Below are 25,806 nucleotides of genomic sequence, written 5' to 3'. Positions count from 1 at the left end.
GAATTTGCTTTTGTGTATGAATTTCCTCCAACAGGTGAGACTTGGATCACATGCTCAAAAGCAGATCCAATTTTTCCCCCCAGTTTTACATCAGTTGGACTACTGAAAAATACAGGCTGTCCCTACAAATCTCACCTTGCTTGCGTCCTTAGATCGCTACAGCTGGAACAACATTGCAGCTAACTCTTCTCATCTGCAAAATTCAGGCCTGTCGGGACGCCTGCTCACGAACCAGAGCAGACACTCACAAGGGAGGTGTCTCAGTGCCAGGCTGCAATTCTTGCAGTGGTTCCAGCCCCTGTCCCACCCCTGTGCACCCTGCCTTGCCCCCTCAAATGCTCTGCCTGTGTTAGCCTAATGTTTTAGCCACTCTGTGACTTTCGCAAGCACTTATTTCTGCTTTTTCAAGATGGCCACAGAGTCCCTGGGCTGCAGATTTGCTCAGGACAAACTGTCCCCCATCACCACGCTCACGAGCAGGCTGTCCCCAGGCAGGTAGCAACAGTGGCAATCATTAAAAACAGGCAAATAAATAAGGAACTAGTGATTGCTGCAACAAAGCAAACTGCCAAAACAGCATCTATGGCTTCCTAGTCCTAAAAGCTGTGAGAAGCAGGGTCACCCCAACAGTGAGGGATGTGCTTGGGTTTTTGCTAACAGTGTTTTAGCCTTTTTATAGAAAAAATGAGCACTGCTGTTTTCCATCTCTGTCTCTCCCCTGGTGGCACTGTGTGGGTGATAACAGCAACAGGCACTTTCAATCATCAAAAAATTATCTGTTGCATCCCATGTACAAAGACAACACCCAGTCCTGCAAGTCTGTACCCATACGAGCCTCCCCACTGGAACCAGCAAAGGAAACCTGGGTGCATCTACCTGAGTGTTTTGCCTTGGATCAAGCGTGAACTTTTGAAGAGACTCTCCCTTTCCTCCCCACCTACTGCTTCAGTTCACATCGAGGAAAAGTCCCGGAGCAAAGAACGAATCCTTCAGATGAAATGACTGGGTGTTGCAGCCCTGGAGCACACTCCTGAAGGGCCCTTGCTCCACAGGACCTGCGAGGGGTAGCTCAAGGTAGCCCCCAGCCCTGCGGAGTGAGCATTGGCTTTCACCAGCCCACCCTGCTCCCCCTGCCCCACGCCGCCCCGTCTTTCTCCCACCTCCCCCCCACGTTTCCCCCTCCTCGTCACACGATGCAGATTTGCAGAGCTCTATTTCCAAGCTCCTCTCCCACCCCGTCTGCGGCAGCAGGAGACGACACGGCCGCAGGGTTGGGTGTGCTGGATCGCGGCAACACCCCGGGCTCCGGAAGGAGCTGGCAAGAGAAGCGGGGCTGCTCGTTAGCTGCTGTCTGAAGAAACCCCGCTAATTGATTTCCAGCCTCCCGTGACTGTTTGTGAAGGCAGGGCCCCCCCGAGCCCCTTGCCACGAGCGTGTTGTATTTGAGTCGGTTGCTCAAGGCAGCGTCTCAGGATGGGGTTGGGTTGAGTTTCTTTGCACGCACATGAAAAATGGAGTAACGGGTCAAGGGCTGCCTCAGTGCCCACCGCCGGGCATAACTTCTGCTGTGCCACCTTAGCAAGCAGGACTAGCAGAGCCTGGGTTTGGGCACACGTGTGTGATTTGGTTTAGCCCCTCAGTCCAGCACCACCGCTGAGAGATCATCCCCAGGTAACTTTGGAGGCAATCCATGGAGCACCCGAAGGAGGTCAGAGCACACCACAGCACTCTCTGGTTTCCTTGCATTTCTCTAAGGGGGCTCGGAGGTTTTATTTTAAAAAGAAGCACGTGCCCACATCAGGTTAGAATAATTTTTGTGTGACAGGAGGCATGAAGGGCTATTTGTGCCTTGTGCTCCTTTTGACAAACTGAGTTTAATTACTGTGTGCAAAGAACCTGGATCTTCTGTAACAGGACACACGGAGGAAAGGCACAATCTTAATTTCACACATACAAGGTTTTATGTAGGTGCGTGGCCCTTTGGATAACTTGTCAATGAAATATTGTTCCATCATTGCATGAAATAAGCAGCTCTAATCTTTGTCTGGAAAGGCTGACACCAAATGCACCTTTTGCAAAATCAGGAAAAAGAGCCCTTTAGGGAAATGAAAGAGCTGGGGGCACCACTCTCCAGCCCCTGTTGGCACAAGGAAGTCAGGTTGGTCCTTGTTTTTTGGGTGCAAATGCTGCAGTGCAAATCAGAGAGCTTGTCTCATTAAAATCCCACAGGCCAGCTGCAGGTACAGTTCCCTTTCATTATTGCTTTATTTATCACCCAGGCTTTCCAAAATACACCACTAATCCAACTGATTGCAGGAGAGCAAAAGGTATTTTTCTCCTCAAGTGTCCCCCCTTGTGGGTTTTAAAACATTCTTCACTTCAGGCTTGAAGGGAACTTGGAGTGAATATGAAGTCTGCGCAAGAGCACAGTGGAAACTCTTTGCAAAGATTTTTCCCATCACCTTCATGCAAGCCTGAAAAACTGCAGAGCGATGAGATTTCCACCACACAACTCGGCTGTGCCTCCCCTGTCTTATCCCATCTCTGCTTCTAGACACGCAGACACCCTCTCCCCTCGCCTGCTCCTGGCATCGGCATCTTGTTCTCCCTACCGGGTCACGGTGATAAGGAGACACTGGTGGGGTTAAACGGCACACGAGGCAACCCGCCTGGGTTTGGATTCATCCCTAGCACACCACCTTCATGAAGGGCAAGTAATCCATCGACATCAGGCCACAGCCGCGGCCTGCCACCTGATGCTGTAAATATTTAATGGCTTCACAGCTAGAGAATGTACTTTTTTTTCCACTGACGAGAGGTCTCAGAGCCCTCTGTTCTTCTGCTTAGGGAGGCAGCTCTTCACATGAGCTGTCAGTCTCAAGGACATGACACTCGGCTCCCTTCCTCCTGCTGAAATGGAGTTACGTTGCGAATGGGTGATTTAGGTTGCTTAAAGAATCACCATCAAAGGTATTAGCAAAAGTAGTTTTAATATGATGTTGTAAAAGTGCAACTTAACAAAGTTTCATGGCAAGGTTCACTCTATTACTGTACAGCACAATCATTTGAACAATGATTTAAAACTACCAAGCCATAAATCAAAGTTTCCGAGACAAAATCAAAGTTACCATACTACAAGGTTACGCATGGTATCGGTCGCTCACCAAAAATCCGCTGTTGGTGAAAGGTCTCTCTGACTCAAGGAGCAAAGTTGAGAGGTGTCCCAGCTCAAGGGGAGATGACTGCCATGCAGCCAGGCTGCTTAGCTGGGAGAGCTCAAAGAAGGCTCACTTAGGCTGTCATATTTATGAAATGAAGTGGTTGGCTCGTCGTCAAATTACATGTGATGTGAAAGGTATGCATGAGACTCCTTGTATCCACAGCTTGCTTTGTTCCTTGGTAAATAAGTCTTGGAAAAGCCACCCGCTATTCATGTGTTAATCGCATGATCAGTGTTCAAGCTCCTATGCATCGATGCTCACTGTGTCACTCTGCCCCTTTGTGGGGTTTCAGAGAACAGATTGAAACTAGAGAAGTTCTTGGCCCGTTTACGGCTCAGGCCTTTACCTCCTTTGGAGCCTGTACCAAGCTACCAGCAGTTTGGTTAAGGGGTCGAGTGCATCCGTCACAGGTTAACAGTCATATCCCTCCAAGGATGCAGTGGCACAGCACAGCTGAGGTCTGTAGCAGGGCAGAAAATTGCTTCAATTTTAACACCTCAAAATGAAACTTTATTGAAACAGAATTGAAACAGGGCAGTGTCTTTCTGAATGAACTTCTGGTTTTCAAAATTTTTATTTTCTTTAGAAAAGGTCTCAAAATTGTTCACCTATCTCATCCCTGGCTTTTGGTTCAAATTTAAAATAAAATTATAATTTTATAGTTTTAGGGGAAAAGTGATATTCCAAATGAAAACCTACTTCCATTGTTTCTGGTCAGTGCTTTCTTTTATGGTTTTGGTTAGGAGGTTTTGTTTGTCTGTTTGAGATTCTGTCTCTCTGTGGTGATCTGAAACTGAGATGTTTTCTGAAACCTTCAGATTTCCCTATGAATAGATCAACCACCCCAACACCTCCCGCTACAGCTCTCCCAGGATTAACACGTATGAATGAATTTTTTAAAGACTCCCTGTGAAAATGCACTTTTGCTGCTAGGCGAGCGCATGGCAGAGAGGGACAGACCTCTGCTTACCCACAGGAGATGGCCCATCACGGCTTAAGAGGAGACAAGTCCCACCTGGGACAAAGCACCGTCTCTCCATTTTCCCTGTGCCGGCTGACATGAACCTCCTCGCGTACCCACTGCCAGTACATTTTTTTGGCTGGCTCGTCTGCTAACAAATGACCCAAAGCATATGTGCGGGAACAAGCCCAAAATAATGCTCGTGGCACGGCTCCAGCCGATGGGTCCCAGCCTGGAATAGCCTCCCGGCAGCTGGCGGGTGGCTGCGGCCACCTCCTCCGCTTACAGCTCAGGGGAGACCCAGCACGACTTTTGGGGAGAAAGCCTCCGCGGGCAGGATCCATTTCACCTAAGTTTAGATGCCTACAGTCTGCAGCTGAGCAAGTTGGCCAAGGTCCCTTTTAGAGGAGAACAGGCACTTCCAGAGGGTATGTCATCTCACCCCAGGTTAGATGAAGGTCAGATGAAGCAGCCTGGAAACACCAGTTGTTTTCATTGACTAAAAAAGGGTTCTCAGCTGCCAGCTCTGAGATAGGAAACACCACCCTTGAGGTTTGGTTCCTTTGCCTAAACACAGGTGTCTAGTATCTGCTTGGCCTGCAGCTGCTGGCCCCCAAAAGTCTTTCTCGTAGGTCCCCCCCCAGCCCCAGGCCGATCACTTGCTGGGTGCCACAGCCCCTTCGGAGCTGGACCTTGGCGGCTGAGAGACGTGCGTGCAGGGCGAGTCTTGCTCAGCCTCCTCCTACACTGGGCTTATGGAGGAGAGATGTTGTGTCCACCGGCTGGCTGCAGATGGGCACTGTCAGGGGAGACCACAGTCACAGGAAAATTTACAGAATTGCCCACAATAGATTACTCTTTTTTTCCTTTTCTTTTTTCCTTTTTTTCTTTTTTTTCCTTCTTTTCATCATACAGATGAATTTGGGAAGATTTAGGCTTTATTTATCTGCTTCTAATTACTAAGGCAAAAGGCACAACTCTGACATCCAAGTGATTTCTATGCCGATGCCCAAACCCTTCTTTCAAGGCATGGGACTATAAATCCTTCTCATCCACACAGTTTTAAGAAAAAATATGAGCACTCAAAGAACGTTCTACAACTTCATCTGAAGACTGCTGAACTGTTTGAGCTGAAGCTTTCTTAATACCTCAAGTGGAGCCAAATAACCAAGCATGTGAAATGTTACCCTGAACAATTAAAATCTGGCAAAGTTTAAGGAACTAAAACCAGTGTCCTATAAAGGAAATGGCTAGACATATTTATCTGCAGCAGGAATAACTTGCCACTTAATACTAATAACGATCATGTTCCAATTGGTTTAATCAGGTGCCAAATGGGATTATTATCTCATTTGCAACATGTAATCAATAAGGAAAGAATAACAGGAAGCCTCCAGAAACAACTCAGATCCCAGCAAACTCTGCTTTTACTCATACTCCAAAATCTCACTTCTTGCTCTCCCTGCAAGTTCCCTGCCCTACACACACACGTAACAAGGTGCCGTGATGGCAGAAAGCCCCGTTGCCATCAGCCCACCGTGCTTCGGTGACCCGTAAGCTTCTGCGTTAAATCACTTTGATTAACATTAAATGACCTTGCTTTCCCTTCTTGTAAAGTGCACACTCATGCTCCTGCGCAACTGCTCGTTAGTCAGCATTTCATCACGCTTTAAGTATTTCCATAACTGTGTTTCTAAGAATCAGGACTGCCATCAGTACATTGCTTTCAGACTGCAACAAGAGAATACTGAGCTCAGCCTCCACGGCGGCCGATACCATTTCCATTTCAGGCCTGGTTACACCCCTGCCCATGCTGAAAGGGCAGCAGCGTTTTTCTGTTCTGTTCAGAGAGCAGCCCTGGTTCTGGGAAGCTGTGCAAAACCTCAAAAAAAAAGGGGGGCCTATCCCGTATCTGTATCCGGTACCTATTTTTTTAGGAAACCACAAAGGCTATAGTCCTAGTGCTTAATCCTGGAGGAAGCCACCCAGACGGCTTTCTAGTTTTTATGCCTCTGAAGGCATCCGTGGGTTTTGCTGTGACAAATTAACTACGATTTCAAAAAAAGTTTCCCTTTAAAAGATTCTGTCTTGCAGTGTTCTGACACAAATCCGGCAAATGCTTTATTCACACCGGTTCTGAGGAGTCTGTAGTGGCTGAACAGAGACTGGATGGGGAAGAAAAAGGTGACTTTTAAAGGAATTTGCAGTTTGGGCCTGTTTTGCTGGCAATAAAGAAAACAGTTAAGCTTTTCCTCTTTTATTTTTAAAGGTCATTCATTTCCTTCTTATATTTTATTGGGAAAAAATAGGAGGAAACCCAGATTCTCACACCCTTAGTATTGGGAAAACTCATTAGCGATCCTAACAAACATTGTTTTTCTCACAAACATTGTTAGACATTTTAAAATGAAACAGGAATTCAACTGGAAAAGAAATTAAAACTTGTAATACCAAATATCCTGTCCTTTTGCTAGTTTTCCCTCCCTTTCATCTGTTGCAATGTCACCAGTTCCCTGGCTGTCCAGCAGTCAAAGCATTTTCTTGACCTTCTAACAAAACAGAGAAAAGGCAGGCAAAAATTTTTCAGAGGGAGAATATTTCAGGTCATCGTTATGCACAACACGAAAAAGTGAAAACAAATCAGAAAATCCCTTAACCCACAAGATGATTGTTTTGTTTGTATTTTTTAATTTAGCCTTGAGGTTCATGACCAATATAGGAAAGCAGACAAATCTTTTGCTGGCTCTGCTACAGAGTCACTGTTCAACTGTGGGAAGATTAATAAGCCTTTCTGTTTTTTCCATGTTCTCATATGTGCTATATACACACATATTATCAGACAGAGAGAAATGCAGAGCCTATAATGACTCCAAAGTCTTAAAACCCAGTCTCTACTCAAGTGTCTAAAATAACTGAACATCGTTTTCATGAAATGACTATTATTAAAATAGCTACAGGGAAAGGAAAGGGAGGCAGCAGGTCCCCGACAGTTGCACACAGGTGACCACCCCAGCCCCTGGGCAGGGACACGGTGCTGTGCTCAGTTTGTCACTCTTAACCAGCACATTTTGCAGTGTCCCTGCCAATTGGCACAGTCTTCACAGCAAGGCGAGACAGCAGACAACAACGATACCTGCTCTCCGGGGATCTCTTACTGGTTTCTAATGGTGCCCTGTGTAACTCCCTGTGTGGATCTCTGGCAGAAATAAATGAGATTTGTTACTCAAACATGGTTGTAGGGAAACAGTTTTATTTTTTCCACTAAACTCCCAATTTTTCTGTTCTTACCATATTGCTGAGCAAAAAAACCCCATAATTTTCTTTCACAAAGCTGGTAAATCTGCAGGTCAGGTGGGAAAAAAAGAAAAAAAAAAAGGAAAAAGAAAAAAAAGAAACAGCAACAGCAATGGATTTAAAAAGCTGTGGTAAATGCAGACATTACAGATTTCATCCACAGTAATTACTGGATGAGCCACTGTAGGTCAGTACCTTGAAGGGGAAGGCAGTCAATCTGGTAATTACTGCATTAATAGGAAATGGGTCAGCTCATGACTACTCTGCAAAAGAGTCGTTTATGCACAGACTTGCAAATATGGGAAAACTGGAACTTGCAAATTTAGCAAGTGCAACACCATTCAGACTAGCCTGGTTGCTTGTCAGGCTTAGCCGAAAGCACTCCTCCGGGCACAGCCTGGAGCGTGGAGCGCAGCCACACCAACACCCTGCCGCCAATCCAGCCTGGTTTGTGGGGTGCCAGCGTGGAAACGGGAGGAAGCGACAGTGTCTCCTAGTGACCCCCAGCCACTGTTTTTTGAGCCAGCCTTGGGACAGACGGTCTCTTGTCTTGTTGCTTAAGGAAATTTTTATTTCTTCTAGATTTTTTTCTGGTACACTGCTTAAAGTATTCACCCAGGAGGGCAGAAATGCGGGCTTTTTGCCTTCCTCTGCCTCAGGGACTTTTGAATCTCCATCTCCCATTTCTCCAGCAAACATGAAGCAAGGCAGTGCCAAAATCATGCTTTACCTTCCCTGCTGAAGCTGGAAAGAAATATTATTCCTAGAAGAAGAAACAGGGATTTTATAGCGAGTAATAAGGACATCTACTTGGGAGCAGGAGATGCGGGAGTTTGTTTTCTGCCCCTGCCCCTCCCACACAATACAACATCGTTCCTTTACTTCAGCCAATCTTTGCTCAATGGAGAACTCGCTAGCAGCGTAGAGAGCAGAGACAGATGAGCAGAGACTAAGCTGCTACATTAAGGACACCTGACTGGGTATTGTGAAATCCACTCCAGCATCTGCAGACCAGGGGATGCCTGAACCTCCCTGTGATTTTGCCCCGTCCTCCCTTTGCTCCCTCAGTACAACCCCTTACTGCAAAGGTGGAAGGAAACAGGCTGACGTCAGCTGGATTTTGGGCTCAATTTACCACCAAACATGCACTGATGACATCAGCAAGTGTGGCGGCATGACGGGAGAGGATTTGCAAAGTGAAGCAGCTGGTGGTAAGTACCCACTGCCCACATGTACACATCTGGGGGAACTTACTGCTACTTCTAGTCGGGTCCGCTGGAGCCAAGTGTCCGGTTTGCTCCACGGCAGCTCTGTGATGGGAACCAGCCTATGGTAAGTGGCGCCAATCAGGGGATTTGCTGTGAAAGTGCTCTCTTGAGCTAAACTAAACCACTGATGAAGACAGCCCCCGATTTCTTTTTCAGTCCTCATGAAAAAGATGAATTTTCAACATCATTCCATGTAAAATTAAGTTTTCTTTTTAGGTAAGGGATTGCAACTATAATTAGACAGCAGTTCTGGACACAAAAAATTCCTTTCGGGGACTGTACACAAGATTAAGTATGTAAGCTATTAAAGGTCAAGACACAGGAAGGCATAAGAAGGAAAACAAGACATAGTAGCCTGCAGACTTGATTGCATAAGGCAGGGGGAGAAGCACTAGGTAGCTTTGATTCTCAGCATTCAAGGTAAAGAAATGATTATTTTTGTTCACAGTAAGAACTTGTTAACATACCCAGACATTATCAGACTAAACCATTTCTATAAGCTCCTCTGAGGTGAAATCAGTGGCCTTAAATTATTATTACCAACAAAATAACCTGACAAGTTTGCAATGATAAGCACAAATTCCCTGGATGAACTTAAAAAACAGAGAAATTAGCAGAGAAGTAAGAAAAGCACTCAGTAAATACCCCAGGAATTTTGTAATTTTATTTTGTTTGCTTTTATGTTCATTAGAAAAACCACGGTGCCCGTCTCACCGAAGAACCATTAAATGAATTGCTCATTTCAGCCCTACAGCCCCAATCTTTCAAGGGAAGTGAAAGGCTCTGGAGCTCTGTGTATAAATCAGGCAGATGCCTTCTTTCATTCCGTCCTGTGTCTCCCATTCTCAGTGGTGCTCTCCAACTTGATCAGGCTTGACAGTGGTGTCACATCCCATTCCTTTACCTCCTCTCTCAAGCATCAGCATCACCAAGCTTCTAATGATCTGCATGGGATTTTGACAGTTTAGATTGACTGTATGACTCTCCCAGCAGTCACAGGAAGCAACCCTTTGACGACATAAATGGCATAGAAACATTGCCTTTGGCAGCAAATGGCTGAATCGCATTCACAGAGTATTTAATGAGTTCAAGGAGAGACTGGTTTGTAATTTTTTACCAAAACCCAACAAAATGATTGGTCCTGATCATCCTGATTTGACTGGGTGACTGAAACTCCCACATTAAGATGGCACCATGACCACAATGCTTCCCCATGGCTTTAACAGCTCCAAACCTCCAAATCTGTTACGATGATTCCTAGGTACTGGATAATAAAAACAATATACCTGAGGGTAACAAACCATGGTGGCTGTTAATGCAGCAGGGGCCAGTGGGCTGTTAGGTCTTTTTGTGTTTGGTGATGACTTCAAACTCTGAGGTTCCTGAGCACCTCACTGAAAAAAAGCATAACATAACATCAGATGGTCTATTTAGGGGTTATTCCACTGAAATTTGCTGGGTGTTGTGATGATGCCATTTGTTGCCTAGTTACCCTCGGCAAATCTCTTACATTTGACTTCCTAGGCAAATCATAGAATCTACTAATATTACCATTAAGGGTGGGATCTGGAGGAGCATTCTAGAATGGTTGAAATTTTCCTCTGATATCAGTAAGACCTTTCCTGCTCACTGCAAATATAACACATACATGTCAAAAGTGGCTTTTGAAAAAGTATATATTGCAAATCAAAATTTCCACTCACTTGAGGAATCTTTCCTGAGTAAATAGGAGAAATGACTCTGTTGTTGTAAGGCCAGTGGACGGATCTTACTGAGGGTGCTGGGAAGCAGGATGATAAAGAACTGAGGATGTTCTGCTCTTTCAGTTACCAAATCCTAAGTGACTCATTCAGTGTGAATTTTGGCTTAGCCCAATATAGTATTCTTCACAACAGCCAAAACCAGATGATTATAGCAAAATATGAAAATATTTGCTTGTTGAATATTCTCATTTCCAGCAACTTGTAGCTCAAGAACTTCCCAAGCTCTAAGTGGCATCTTTAATAACCCTTGATAGATTTCTCTTCCACGAGTCTAACCAGTGTCTCCTTGACCCCATATAAATTTTTAGCATCCATAACATCCTGGTATGAATAAAACTTAGTCCCTAAATATCTATGACTAATCAATGCTTTAAGCAGCTTCATTGACTTCTGAACTCCCACAGCAGCACTTAATTTGACTATTAATTTAATTTACCATCATCACCTTTCACTGCTAATATTTTTACGCAAAGCAGTGTACCCTACAGATGGTTCTCTAGTACCACAAGCACATGATTTCCCTTCACTTGAATTCTTCATTAGGTTCAATGGATGACATAAATACCAGTAGTATGCGGAAGGCTATAAAGGAAGATCAGTGATATGGTGAGGGCTGAAAAAATTGGATCAGAAGGGTTTAAAGATGAATCAGGGAAGGAATGGGTGCAATACAGAAAGCAACTGAGTGACTTTATCAGTCCTGTTGTTGAAGTTGAGATGAATAGTAAGAATATAGATAAAACCTCACAATAAACCTCCTTTCCTTGACTTACAGAGGTTTAAACTGTCACGAATGTGTGATCACATCAATCAATAAGAAACATGGTGATGCACACACACACAGATTCAATAATCCTTGGTGACATTAGTGACAGTCACATTTTTAAGTGAAATATCAGTTCTTTCTTGTACTCTATATTAAATCTAACAACCACAGGGATTGGTCATTTACGGTCTCCTTTCATTAGCTAATGCCTTAGGGCCCCATGAGCGTGCTGGATTTTCATGACCTTAAATCACAGGCTGACTTGTGTATTCTGCTGTAGCAAGCTCAGCTTCTTTGCAGAAGCTAACATCTGGGCAAAGATTAACAGAAATACCAGTTTCAATTAGTGTATTTTTTTTAGACCCAACACAAATTGTCACTGACAGAACTAGGCCTTAAATGCTACATGGGAATTAGCTTTGCTAAAAATTCAGCAACGAAACAGAACTGAGCAGATGACCCACAGGTCATCTGTGAAATACTAAGCTTGGTGAAATCAGTATTTTAGCTCTGACCCAAATAATGAAGTATATAGTGTTATTTCTTAATTGGTGCTGTACCACGTAACAAGCAGAAGGTTATGCAAAACAAGCAGCAGCTTCTAAAGCAACAGAGATACCTATTATGAGTTCTAATCACTAAAGAAAACATCTTTTGTAAAGGTTTAAATATAACTCTCTTGCTTTTCAAATCTTCTGATGAGCTAGCTATTACTAATGTCGAAAGGTGATGCTTGTCAGCCAAGAACTACATTAGAGTCCACAATTGAATTTCAAGAGTTGTCAAGAGCAGGCTAATAAAATAGCTGCTACTAGAAGTGATGTATGAAGAAAAAAAAAAGTAAGTTCTGGTCTGGCAGGATGCAAAGTATATTGTGTGGTTTCACTATGTCATTTCAAATAATATGTTCAATTTTTCTGGGCTACATTTGTCTGACATTCTTCTCTTATATAATAATGATTCATTATCTATAATTTATTCAAGGACTGTAACTCACCTCTTAAGTGCCTATAAATATTACTGCAGCTAGACATTTGCATTGTAAAACAAATGTGTAACACTGGGATTTATAAAGAATTCTTTTACGTTAGTTCCTTGACAGGAAAGATAGATTTTTTTCTGAAGTAAAACATTGACCTTAAAATCATCTTAAAAATCTAGCACAGGAAACAATTAACAGCTGTTCCTTCCCTGTGTTGTTTAGGTAATTTGACCATTTTGGGGAGGGCTGAGCGGTGAAGTATTCCTTGGCCATTCGAAAGGGATACAGCTATACTGTTTTTACATCAGTATTACTGGGAACGTTCCCATGGTTATGATGGTAACATATAATACCTACCCTCCCACTGCTTTACAAAAGCATGAGCCATTTCTGAGTGGAGCTCTTAGAGGTGGTGGAGGGCAGGCAGATGACATTGCTATGAGGAACGGTGAAAGAAAAACACAGTCCCAGCTGGAACAAGGGCTGCACATTGTGTCACTGCACCAAGTGGTGTTAATGAAAGGGTGTGGGATGCTGGCATCCTTTATTGCCCCTGGTAAATTGGTATGTAGATATGTAGCAATTCTTCTAAAAACAGGGGAGAAATCCAGTGCAAGCTGACAACATTCATCCAGGGCACACCAAGTCATGAGGAGCTGGTACTGTAGTGATGTCCTGACCTGTCTTGCTGCCACCCTCACTGGGCAGAGTTGTTCAGTCTAGGAAAGAGACCGAAAGAAATGTACTTTGTTCTCTTTCTGTGGTGATGAGAATTAGAAGTAATGAGCTTAAGTTGCAGGAAGGAACAGTTATGTCAAACAGTAGGAAAACATTTCTAATAGGATGGCAAAGAATTGTAATGGTACACCCAGGAAGGCTATGACATCTCCAGTGCTGCTCTCCAGCCAAACCTTTAAAGACAGGTTAGAAAAATGTCTATGAGAGATAACACAGGCATAATTACTGCAAGAATAATTCAGTGCCCATGCTCAGCTATCTCTCCAGCCTAACTGTGTTCAGCCACCATGTCCCGCTCTGGCATCTGCCTACTCTTCCAGTTGCAGCCTCACATCAGCACCACCTTGTCCTGGCTAGTAAGAACTGCCACAGGCCAGATGTTTCTGCTTAGGGCAGCACAGTGGACAAACTGGTCTTCCCAGGCTGCTGCCAGCTCTGTTCTTCTATGATTTCTCTAATTTACTTCAAGAAATCTTAATCCTTTTCCTGTGTTGATCCCCTGCTAAGGGTGGATCTGCTTTCAGCCTACTGATCATTAAATCCATGGCCCTCAATATGGTAGTTTTAGCAGGGTTCAGGCCATGTGATGGGCTGCAGGCCAAAACCACAGTAATGCAAGCAGTCTCCCCGGACAGTGCTGAACAAAGAGGAGATCAAGATCCCTCAACCCTCAGTTAAATATACAGTGGTTGTTCATGACACCAGGTAGTGCAAACAGGAAGGCTGTCCTCAATTATTCTTCTGCCTGCTATTCTCTGCCTGCTCTCTGGCAAGTCATTTATTTTCTCCTCAGTTTTTTTGATCCCCTTTTGCAGGATGGGATAAACAAGCTTCCTAATTGCACCAGGACACTGTGAGAACAGACAGGATCAGGTACTACCTTTGCCCGTATATAGTTTTACCTTTAGCTGCTCTCAAAGGAAATATGAGTGCAGCTACATTCTTGGTTTCATACTTATTTACACAGGGTTTTAGCAGAGCATGCACTTTAACACCATGTAACACTCCTCATGTCTTAAATGGAATCCATCCTTTAACTCCGATTTGCTGCTACTGTACAACCTACAAAACAACAATAACAATAACACCTGCAGGTTAGCAAAATGTTTTATTATACTGAAACATGAGATGAGAGCCAATGCTTAAGTTTTATGTGTCCCATCACACCAAAATACCTTTATTATATTTTCCATTGGCTTAAAAAGGAAATACTAATAATTTCATTATTAAATATATATATTTATATAAAATGCTTTCTATTTATTTTGTTCTATATTAGAAAGGCAAATTTGGGGATAGTGATATGGCTTAAATATATTAATATTTTCCCTCTGGGGAGCTTGTCTTCACATCTGGACAGAACACTTGTGGAATGAATTCAGGAATCTCTTTCTACATGACAGCAGGTATCTAGCCACATTAGATGTAAATTCAGCATGTTTAACCAGAGTGCCTGAGCTAAGGAAGAAGAAGGGTAGTCTGGGATGCCTGTTCTACCACGTTTTTCTTTTCCTGCGTATTAAAATTTCTTCAGAATATTTTCTTCTTATTTTTTCCTCTGGATAATCCCAAGTTTGTCCTCCCTTGTTTTAACCATTGCCATAGTAATGAACAGACCACTGTTTTATCAAAAAACCTCATTTTAGCTTAGTGGAATTAATCACCGTGGCTGCTGCTTTAAGTTCTGGGAAAAGGGAAGGAGAGAGAGAGAGTTAGTGATGCCAGAGAGCAATTCAGAGTTCCTCCATTAGGACACCTGCACTGAATCACCTCCTGGAGAAATCTCTTTCTCTCCACTAACTAGTGGAAGCCCAGGGAGACTTGGCTGGAAAAAATTAGCCCTTGTTAATCTTGAGTGGGTTCACAAGAGTCCTACAGCATCCAAACCTCCTACACACTGCAACCTCCGCATATGCCTGGAGCTGAACTCTTAGCCATCTTCAGTCATTTCCTATTCTCCCCAGGGGCCAGAGATGCATAGCGTCTAGTGTTTGCAGTCCTACAAGTTCTCTTACAAGTTGGCATTTGTGCAACAACAAAGGCAGCAGATTGTCAGGCTTAGCTGGGATTTCAGTGTTTCTCTGAACTATAGAGGAACCGTTACCTATACTTAACAGTTCCTGGTTATAAATTACTGAAATACCAGTCAGGGAGGAAAGGGCTGCTATAAAAATGCACAGGATAAAAGGAAAGTGACCTTTCCAGTGGGCTGAAATAGACTGCCTAAAATGACAGGAACAGCATCCTGTCCTGCCTCAGACCATTTGTTGGACACTATTCACAGTTGCCATGTGTGCAACAAGCTTACCATTTTCAATCAGGACTAACTGGCTGAAACTGTACTATGTTGATACTAAAATAGTAGTAGACAATCTGTAGTGCTAGGTCCTTATCCACATTCCCTGTAAAATCCTGAAAATCTAAGGCAACATTATACCACAACTGCACTGTTTTGAAAACATGATGTCGAGCCTCTGCTATTCAAACTTGCTGCTCTCTATATCATGGTACACAAATGAGCACTGTGACGGTAAAGACATCTGGTCAACTCTTGCTACCATCACTTGAGCTCACCGGGAGTTTGGTAAATACGTATGTTCAAAAAAGACTTGTATCTTGGTTGTTGATAGATTCATTTTCCTGGATATACTTGAGAATGTCCACTTCATTCATTGTCTGAATCCTGTTTTCCTTTGGCTTTGCCAGTGGAGAATTACTGCTCCTGGGGGCAACTGCTGGCTTCTGAGGCAGTGGTGGTTTTGATGGTACTTTAGGTTTCGGTTTGGAGGTTACTTTCAAGACTTGCTCTAAATCATCTTCAACTCTGAATGAAAAGAAAACATCAGTAACATCTTAGGAATTTCTGAACTGCTTTTTGTTTTGTAAGAAAATGCAATCTTGCACGATAAAAGCTTTCTGCAAGAAAGGATCAATGTTGATGAATTTTCTTTTAGGAAGAGCTTTCCATGAAAGTTTCAATGTTGCCAAAATAAGAACTGTGTTTTTATAATGTGGCTTTTCAGTTCACCGTACAAGTTAATTAATTTTACAGCATGTTTTCAAATGTCTAAATTAAAAGCAATTATTAAAAGAAAAAGAACTTGATTTTAGCTTGGGAAAAAAATGCTTTCGATTTGTGAGGGGATGATTTGCTTCCCAGAAATTTTAATGGGATAGTATAATTTTTCACATTCAGCTCTGCTTCCTCTTCATCCCCCAAGACTGAGATTGAGCATCCCCCATGCTCAATCATGAGAAACTGGAAAAACTAATGGCTTTAAAAATACTGTGTTCACATTTGTTTCCAAGAAACTGAAGAAGTTTTACAATCTGTGACCATATATAACAACTCTTTTGGTGACCATTTCCCCCTATTACTTAGTGAAATAACCCAAAACACCTGAAATAGTTAAGGATGTTTTCTACCTGCATTGTTTGACCTTATCAAGAGACACAGCATGCTGTGCATGCCCAACTCTGTTCCCACAGGAGCTGTTAAAGATTTTGAGAGCGCCCTTATAACATTGTCTTGTGACTCCAAGAGGTGTCTGCCTTTGGAAAGTGAATATGTGGAGGAAAGGGAAAGAAGGTTGTGACACATCACATCTCTAAAAGATAGAGCAGAGATGGTAAAGTAAAAATTAGCATAGCTAGAGAAGTCTTTACAGGTCACAGTAATTTCTGCTCTGAATCAAAATAGCCTCTTGTTTTGGTCCTCTGAGCACAGTGCTCAAACAAAACACTATAAGGCATAAACACAGTTGTTAATTTCCCAGAGGCTTGATTGATAAATAATTGTTAAGCAGTCAAAACCCAACCACCAATCCATGCAGACAGTCAGCTGTGTAATGACCAGCTACAAAAGTGAAGCCTCTGATAAAATGCATACCTCATATATGCTTACAAAATACCCGACTTGCAAAAGGCTCCACCTCTAACTGTAGCATACAAAATCAAGAAAGCTAAAGCATAAGAAGAGCAAGCAAAAACTTTACATGATGGACCAGGAGCCAAAGATCAAGAGGAACAGTAGGTTCGTAATATGTGGGTATCTCCTTGCCAGACCCCAGTTCTAGTGTGATACGCTTACCCTACAACCATATTGTCTTAGGCAGTGAAATGACTTAACGATTTAATTGTTTACAAGCACTGTTATAAGCTGTTTTTACCAAACTTCAGTATCAACTCCATCAGCCCATAGGCTGTAACAGTGCCAGCAGTAAAACTCCCTCTGCCTCAGCCAAAGGGTAGCCTGACAGGGAAGCTACATGAATAGGAGACGAAATTAAGGTGCAGGAGTTATTCCAAAGGGATGGGTATTTTCTTCAGTGCCAAAATTCCCTTCAAATAGTTTTACTTAGTTCACTCTTAGAAAACTTGTGAGGTAAGAAAGTCTGGTCAAGTGATTCTTAAACAAGGAAGGAGTTGGCAGCACATGTGCAGCCCATCGTCTCCCTCTGTCTCTGCTAGAGCACTACGTCAAGAGGTGGCACAGTCCCTCCATCCAGGAGGATGGGCTGGATGCTCACTGGAACAGGACACCATACAGGGAGTCTAAGGAAGGTGCCTTTTTAGTTTCTACAAGCCCCATAGGTAGGCAGTCCCTGGAGCATCGATCAGTTTCACTTTATTTCATGTCAGGTATTTTTTGGTCCTTCCACTCATTTGTCTTTTTTAATTCCTATCTTCCTCACTGCCAGGCAATGAGGCTGTCTTGGCAGGGTTATCCAGACCCCTGCGAAGCCACTGGGATAACTTCTGTTGACTAAATGGGACTGTGATTTCTCCCTTTCTTTGTTCACTGGTAGCCTTAGGAGAGATACTGTAAATGCCTCTACCACATGGCAGAACAATTGGTGGGGCCTTCTGCAGTTAAAGTAGGCAGTTAAAGCAAAGCTGAGCTCTTCCATAATTTGGGAAGCAACTGATTAGGGTAACAGGGCAGGACCATGGGGAACAGAAGAATCAACGTCTCTGAGACACTTTATTACTCCATCCCTAGTGCACATTGTTTGAATGTTAAAATCACAGGTACTTCAAGAGCTCCAGCACCATCAGCTAAGGGTCCCACTATTACTGAGAAAGACCTGCATGATTTCGAGGGTTTCTTTTTTATGTTCACCTTTATTAAAAGCTCTGAGGAACTTACGACTGTACTGCCCAGGCTGAGACAAACTACACTCACCATGAATGGGCCATAAAGTAAACAAGGATTAGCCTGAATTTTCTGCTGTATAGATGGTCAGAACTCTTTAAGGTAAAACCATTCTTGAAGTCAGATCTTTTTGTGACTCCCAAAGGGAATCTAAAAAGGATCAGTTTTAACCAAGGCTAATCTTGTAAAATCAACTGCCTGAACATTGATATATAAAACTAGAAAATACCTAAACAGACCAACTGATGGACAGAGCAGGGCCACTGTCCCACAGCTCTGAACCTTGATCTCTACCTTGTGGACTTGTATTCCGGCAGGCAGCTCCTCAAATTTCACCCTCCCAGTAATTCTGGAGATTATATTCTCTTTTATTTAGACAAGATTTCTGATGTCTTTTAGTTTCCATGATTCCCTGTGGGTGACATATCCCACCTAACTTAGAGAACACCTTGTCAGTGTATTTCTTCTTCCTGAATTCCTCATCTACATAGAAGAAATTAATTTAATTTAAGCCCAGGCATTTTTGTTTGCTGCAAACTCTGATATCCAAGAGATACCACACCTGTGATCACATTGCCAAGACATGTTCTTGCTGTCTTTGCTGTGTAATAAACAAAACATGTTAGGGCTGGTATTTCTGAAGACTAGCTTTCTTCAGCTGATCTGATGCCTCCTTTCTTGGCATAAACAAATACTGAATGAATCAGTGTCCATGTCATAAAGTTTTGGTCATAAATATCAGAAACCATAATAACCAGATGAACAATATATACATATACATATAGCTACATGGAGGAAGCATGATTTTGAACTAGGTGCACTGCCTGAGAACTAGCTGCACTGCCCAGAAGGGCCAGCAGTAAATACAACTCATTGACCTGATCAGATGGAACAGCTTCCTGAATTCTCTATTCCTGTGTGGGTCTATATTAATTTCTGTGCTAACCACAGCAACAAAACCACTCAGCACAGTCATAAAATACCCCCAAAAGATGCAGTCCAGTAGTCTGTGGGGTTTTTTTTGGGGGGTGGGGGTTTTTTTTGGTAGTGTGCTTTTATGCCAAAAATTCTGCAGGAGGTGATTTTTCAAAGTCTGGAAGCTAATCATGTAAATCTCCTTTTTTTTATACTGGATTTTTTCAAGACCTTGGTTAGACAGAAGTCTTTTACAGAGAACACAGGAGATAATATGTGGTCTTTGTCTCAAAACCTGCTTTTCAGTGCTGCAGTGCTAGGCAAACTGTTTGATCCACTGCTGTTTGATCATGTGTGACACAACTGTCTTTGGAAAACTAAAGAGGTAAAATGCAAAATGCCTCAGGCAGAGATAGAAACAAGGACTTCTATTTCTTGAGAAGCAAATGAATTGTTACAGTGCATAACTACCACCATATTTAACTCCAGGCCAGGAGGAGGAAGAAAAAAATCAAGCAACTATTCTGAAATAACAAGATTAAAGGAAGAACCTTCCCACCCCCATCTTTTTATAGACAATCAGGCACAGAATCCATGTAATTAATCATTCTCTAATTAGTCTCTTTCTTTTTCTGTAATGGAAAAGCAGCGCCACATTGTTTAAAATTCCTGCCATACTGTTGTGCTGATTCACAGACTCTATTGGTGGAAATTCTCTTTGTTTCCAGACACAGAAAGCAATCAAAACCCTTACTGAAGAAAGGCTGTCACAAAGGCCTATATATGACTGCTAGCATGTGGACCTCAAGACAGTAAACGAGTTCTGACTTGGAGACAGACGCAGCTGCCATCAGAACATCAACATTTTAGATGCCACTTCTCTGAACGCTGTCCTGTCTACCCGGGCAAGATCTCTGGGACCAGAATGACTATATGCGTGTACAGCATCTAGCGTGATGGGGACAGTGACCTCTGCTTGCTCGGAATGCTCTAATGAGGAGAATCAGTAATGAAAGCAAGAGACGAAGACTCCCATAATTCGCTAAAGTATCGAAAAGGATCATGTGTGAAGCTGGGTTATGCAACTCACGGCAGTTCTTGCAGAATAGACTTTTATCTTCCCCTATCTTATTATCGGTGTCTTTATTTTGTCTGGTGTTAATTCCAAGTACGAGAGATACCTTAGTGAAACCTTGGGGAGAGGTGTAATATCAAGTACATGACTTGGGAAAAGACTTGTGCCCCAAAATAGGCAGGAGGCTTCGAAGTATCTGTTGACCATCACTTCTGCTATGGTCAGTAGAGACAGTGTGATGTCTAACAAGGCCCATGGAAATTATACAGGCTGGAGTTAACCACAGGAGTGCAAAGCTGTGTAGGAGGTATCTCCCCTCCTGCTCCTGCTTTTCCCTGCAATCCATTACAGGTAAATTCATACTGGTACTTTAACCAGTGCCAGGAAATATGTCTGGACACTGGAACACGAGAGTCTGTACTGTTGAAATGCTAGAAGAACCACTGGCACAGCTTTGGTCTGGGACAGATTAGCCCTCCTCCAAAAAACTCCCAGGCACAACTTGGAGCTGGCGCGGGATAGGGACCATTCCCAGCAGGCGGCTGCGTACAGTCACCTTGTTCTGCAGCTGGAGAGAGTCTAATGGCATGGATGCAGCCCAGTGGTGCTGTCTGGCCAAGGGCCAGAGAATAGGCTCATTAGTACAGGTAAGTCCTACATGCATATGGCCACAAGAGCCCTCTGAGGAAAACAGCCTACTGGTTAGATCACTCATCCAGGAAATGAGGAAATTAAATTTTTACAATTTGAACCAGAGAGCTGGTTCAATTTTTCCCCAGCACTGAAGAAGTTCAAAACTCTGTCTCCTGCTTCTCTAGAAAGTTCCCCAATCACCAGGCAAAGGCATAGCTGGGGCAGGGGAGAGTAGGCAGCTTTCACCCCCCAGCTGAAGATGTCTGTCAAAAATGCAAGTAACCTGGGGCAAGATGGTTGAAATCTGGTGACTCTCAAGCCTAGCAAAAGCAGCTCTTGCTACACCAGGAGAGACTAGGACTCTAGGTCACCTCTTTGCATTATTCTATACAACACATACGTGATACGTGTTCCTGGGGTTGGGGCAATAATTAATGTTTCCTGTCTGGCAAAAGCCTTTTTATTCTGTTGGCTGAGTTTACTTTGTAGCTCTTCCAGTGCTTGTAAGTAGCATCTCTATACATCATAGGAAAAATGAAAAAAAAAAAATGCTTGAAAATCATCACAGAAAGTGCTTTTGGGCAGCAGAGAAAACCCACCAAAAACTGGTAGGAAAAGAAGAATTTATTTGTTTACTGAAAGCTACTGCAGCCAAATCAAGGTTCTTTCCCCACAATCAGGTCACAGCAAGCAAGGGAAAGTGCCCTGGAGTGGTCAGGAAATTTCTGACTCAGTGATTGCAACCTCCTCTACCACCTGCCCATCACCCTAACAACCCTCTGCCCAAAGGATCTAGATTTAAACCCTCTGCAGTTTCTCAAAGCTGTTCTCCCAACGATGGTGCTGCTCTCATATCCTCAGGACAGCGAGAAAGCATTTCTCATCATAGGGTGCTGCAAGTGGTGTCACATATGACTCCTGGCTAGTCTGAAGATGGAAGTGTTGCTTTCTGAATTCAGCATCTGCTAATGGCCTGCTGAATGAAGAACATACAAACTTTTTCTGCTTCAAGGGTGGCAACAGTTCCTTGGCAAACCGGAAGCTAACAAACCTGCTCAAGAAGCTGTATGGACTGAACGTTGTTTAGAAATGGCCATTGTTAGGATGCCATTTCACAAACAGCTTCAGCCTCTAACAATATAATGCTCCTCAAAGGGTCATCACTTGCATCACTGATGCCACAGCTCGCAGCTGTAGAAACAGATCAACCTGTAAATACAGACAAAACTCGTCTTTTAAGGGCACAGGCAGGATGATGCAGCTGTAGCACAAAGGTAAGAGCTGGATTGTCCCTTTCAACACCAGCAGTCTTAGATCAGCGTAATCCTAAGAAAGAATACACCAGGTCTGCCATCACAGGGCAGCAGAACTGGGATCCCGCTGCTGACACTTTTCTCAGCGCTGGAAAAAGACAAATGTTATGCTGACAGCTGCTTCCTTCCAGTTCAACTCCCTATTCATTATCAAAGGTGAAGTTAATTAAATCTCTCCTGAAAAGCGGCTCAGACAACTGTGGTAATTATTTCAGGCTAGGATGTGTGATAATTTATGTAATTCTGTGGGCCCACAGAGCTGCTGCAACATTCACAGGATCAATTCTAGCATTGGTTTTCCACAAAAACCTGATCCATCACACCAGGCAGGCACAATTTAGATTAATGAGGCAGAAGAGGTCGACTGCAGTCTTGCTGCATGAAAACTTAATTTGCATATCTGTGGCCTCTGGGTGGACAGAGATGAGAAAATAAGATGGCATGAGAATCCATGATGGGAGAGTTTGCAGGATACTGATTTCTGCAGCAGTTGACTTCTGTCTCTAGCTGAAATGGAAATCAGACCTGAGAAGGAGCTTTGAGAGTGGAGATAAATGGCTGAATGCATCCAGAAGGAATCATTATATGGTATGACGTGACCCAGGAAAATGACAGGTGAAAAGAGAAGTCTGGTCCTAAATCCATTCCCAAGGATAATTCTTTTAACATCTGGGAAAGGGTTGATCAGCTACCCTTTCATCTCACTGCAGTTGGTCACCTTGCACCCTGGAAGAATCAAAAGCATTGGGACCCGGACTTCTTGGAAGAGCCTGGGTTCCTCTGTATCCCTGTGGTAAAAAGATAAGCCAAAAAGACTTGGTTACCTATCCCTCCCTTTCTCAAAGTACATCCCATGAAGGAAGAGTATGACGTGCTCCTTTTTTCCTGAAGGCAACATGAAGGGACTTGACCTTGCTGGTTCCTACCACTATTATCTCTTTTCCACAAGTTCTGGAAGGACATTCAAGTACAGCGCTCTACAGGCACCTCATTAACGTATTATGGCAGACCTAGTGGTAGGAAAGAGTGCCTGCATCTACAATGCCAGTGGTTAGTGTGGTAGCTCACCCAGTTTCTCCATCACCATCACTTAATATTTTTGGTAGGCCAAGAAATTAGTAACCAGTAAAAGGCTGGTAAATGGACAGGAAGAGGGAAGATATTTGTTTGAATGGATATTGGTATTTTGCCATAAAAAGAAATCTTTCATTGCAATGCAAATTGCAAAGCAAATTGGTTCTTCTCAAAGCTCAACACTTCGTAATGTAAAGTAGGTGATTCTATTTAAAATAGTAATTCTCATTTCATTTGAGCAGGTATCCACAGAGAGCACAGTCTTCAGTTTGCAATGAGAATGTTTATCATATTCTCTTCTCCCTCATGTTGTGACAAGCTCATCCTACGCACATTTTGCAGACTCATTTGTCTCCATAACAGTCTCTTCCTCAAGAGTTACAAGTCACTGCTGGGGATTCACTGCTGTGCTGACAGTGCTGTGGTGCTACTGCTGCTACAACCACCCAGGTACCATAAAGATCACAAAGGACTTGGTTGCTCCTGTGTTCTGCTCTGAACATCATCTTTTTCCCATCTCCCCTTTGGAAGAAGAAAGTTCTGCCTTCCCCTGCCTTAGGCAGTGCTCTCCTATCTCTACCCATGATTCACTGGAAAGTACATTTTCCAGTAAGTCAGACATTTCTCAGATCTACCACATGCATGTGAGCAGACCACATGGTACATGCAAATTTATACTACCTAAATCAAGGGCTACCACATCTGCATTATTCAGTTAATCCATCTGTGTACAGTGAACATGTCTAGGATTCTGGACCTACTACAGACCTGCTGGTGCATCATAACTCAGGATAGTCTTAGGTCTTGACAAAATGTGTCCAGGCAGATTTTCTGTATGGTATAACAGAGTATGTCCAACAGACCAAGACATTTGCCAGTTTTCCTCTAGTAGCTTAGCCAGCTGTAGTCCACTAAAGGAACGGGTTGTCACAGCTCCTGCTTTGATCTGAGGGCTGGGGAGAGATTTCTTCAGTCCCCTTTGGGAAAGGAGAGGGATTGTCAACATCTACAGGGCAAAGGCAAGATTTATTTTTAGGCCTCAAAATATGCTCAAGCCCCCATGCCAGAAAGATTGCAGGGTTCAGCCCACATTGAACATTTCCCCTCACCACAAAGGGTCACTGCCTAGAAAAGAGACTGGGGTGCTGCCCTGCAAGAACAGGTAACACCAGTCTGGTGATAAGGGAAGGTGGAGGATTATTCAAATGCTGCCTCTACATTTATGAGACCTGACAGTTCTGCTAAGGCTTCTAGCTGAACAGAAAACAAAGTGCATTGTGCATAACCACTTGAGAAAGTTCAGCTACAGGATTTCAAGTGACTGCAATGAATTTACATAGAGGCAAGGTGAAGGATTCTACTAGGTTACAACAGAACTGCCACTCCTCTTCCCTGCTTTAACAGCTTCTCCTTCATCCCCAACTGCCTTGCATTCAGTCTACCACCTCTCTATGATGTGAAAAGAACAATGTGAACTAGGTTTATCAGGGGGATTTCAGAGGGTGTTAGGCACATGAAGAGGTCAACAGATCCTGACCTATCTGCCTATACCTCTTGCACACCCAGGAGTTGCCAACTTTCCCATTGGACCACTGGCATGATTTTCTGCTTCATTACATGTATTCATTTCCAACTGGATCCTGATGGTTTGTCAACTACTGAAAGCGCTGGGACAATTCAAGAATAAATGAAAACTACTGGAATTTAAAAGAAATGGAATCTTTTTTCCCATGGGTTTCCATAACCATCTGGGCATGCTGCTAACATTGATGACCCCAAACTGATTTAAAAGCATGGTCTATTGGTCTCGGAGCAGACTTCAGAGACCTTTCTCTGCCACAGAAGAAGAGAAAACATATAATCCAAAGGACATTAACATGACAGATGGAGAAGCTCTCTCCCCTAGAGGATAATAATGTAAGGACTGCACTGAAACAGGCACTTCTAGCTGTATGAACAATCTGGATCAAGCGCTATATGCTGAGATTGCTAGCAGAGGAGAAAGCAAACATGAAAATATTGCAAGCACATACATGTTTGCTCCCAATATACCACAGGACTAAATCGGGTCATGTCCTGCCTCATCAGCTTCCATAAACATCAGGTGGGATGTCAGGATGTAATGCAAGATGGCACCCAACCCAGTTTAACGTTTGTTTAAATTAAGTCAGGCATTACCACTGAGATAGCTAGCAGTTTTGCATGCATAGAAAGCAATAGCTACAAAACTACCTGCTTCAGGAGAGGTTTAAAACCACACACAGATTCTCTCTCCTGGGTTTAGTAACTGCTGTGGAAATCATACATCCTAACAGGAGCTGGCTGGCAAGAATTAGCACTGGAAGCAGGTTGGCCTCATCATTCAGATGCCAGCCTGAGATCTAGAAGGCATGAACTTGACTCTTTACTGCAGCACAGATTCCCTGGCGATGCTGGTCCCTCTGAGCATTGGCTCCCTGCTTGATCTCTTGAGGATTATCAGTGCAGGCAAACTAGCCTTGTGAGAGAGATGTGAGGAATAAAACACATTATGTGATGATATGTTCCAGTGCTACACTATCAAGGGGGCAGGTAAGTGTACGAGCAAGTACATTATTCCCTCCCGTAACTCTGAGCTCCAGCCCTTCTTTCCACTACATTAAAAATTA

General features: G+C 43.3%; 1 protein-coding gene across 1 annotated transcript in view; it reads right to left on the bottom strand.

Moving 5' to 3' along the window:
* Nucleotides 1-14,063: 14,063 nt before the first annotated feature.
* Nucleotides 14,064-25,806, bottom strand: part of HS1BP3 (HCLS1 binding protein 3) — a 54,549-nt gene continuing 42,806 nt past the window's right edge. The window contains exon 7 of the mRNA XM_075049050.1: nt 14,064-15,817. Within this exon, the coding sequence (XP_074905151.1) occupies nt 15,592-15,817 (226 nt within the window). The 3' untranslated portion in view covers nt 14,064-15,591. The remainder of the gene's footprint in view (nt 15,818-25,806) is intronic.

Source organism: Buteo buteo, chromosome 17 (assembly GCF_964188355.1).
Source record: "Buteo buteo chromosome 17, bButBut1.hap1.1, whole genome shotgun sequence".
In the NCBI taxonomy this organism is placed as follows: Eukaryota; Metazoa; Chordata; class Aves; order Accipitriformes; family Accipitridae; genus Buteo; species Buteo buteo.
This window is presented reverse-complemented; position numbering and strand designations above follow the sequence as displayed.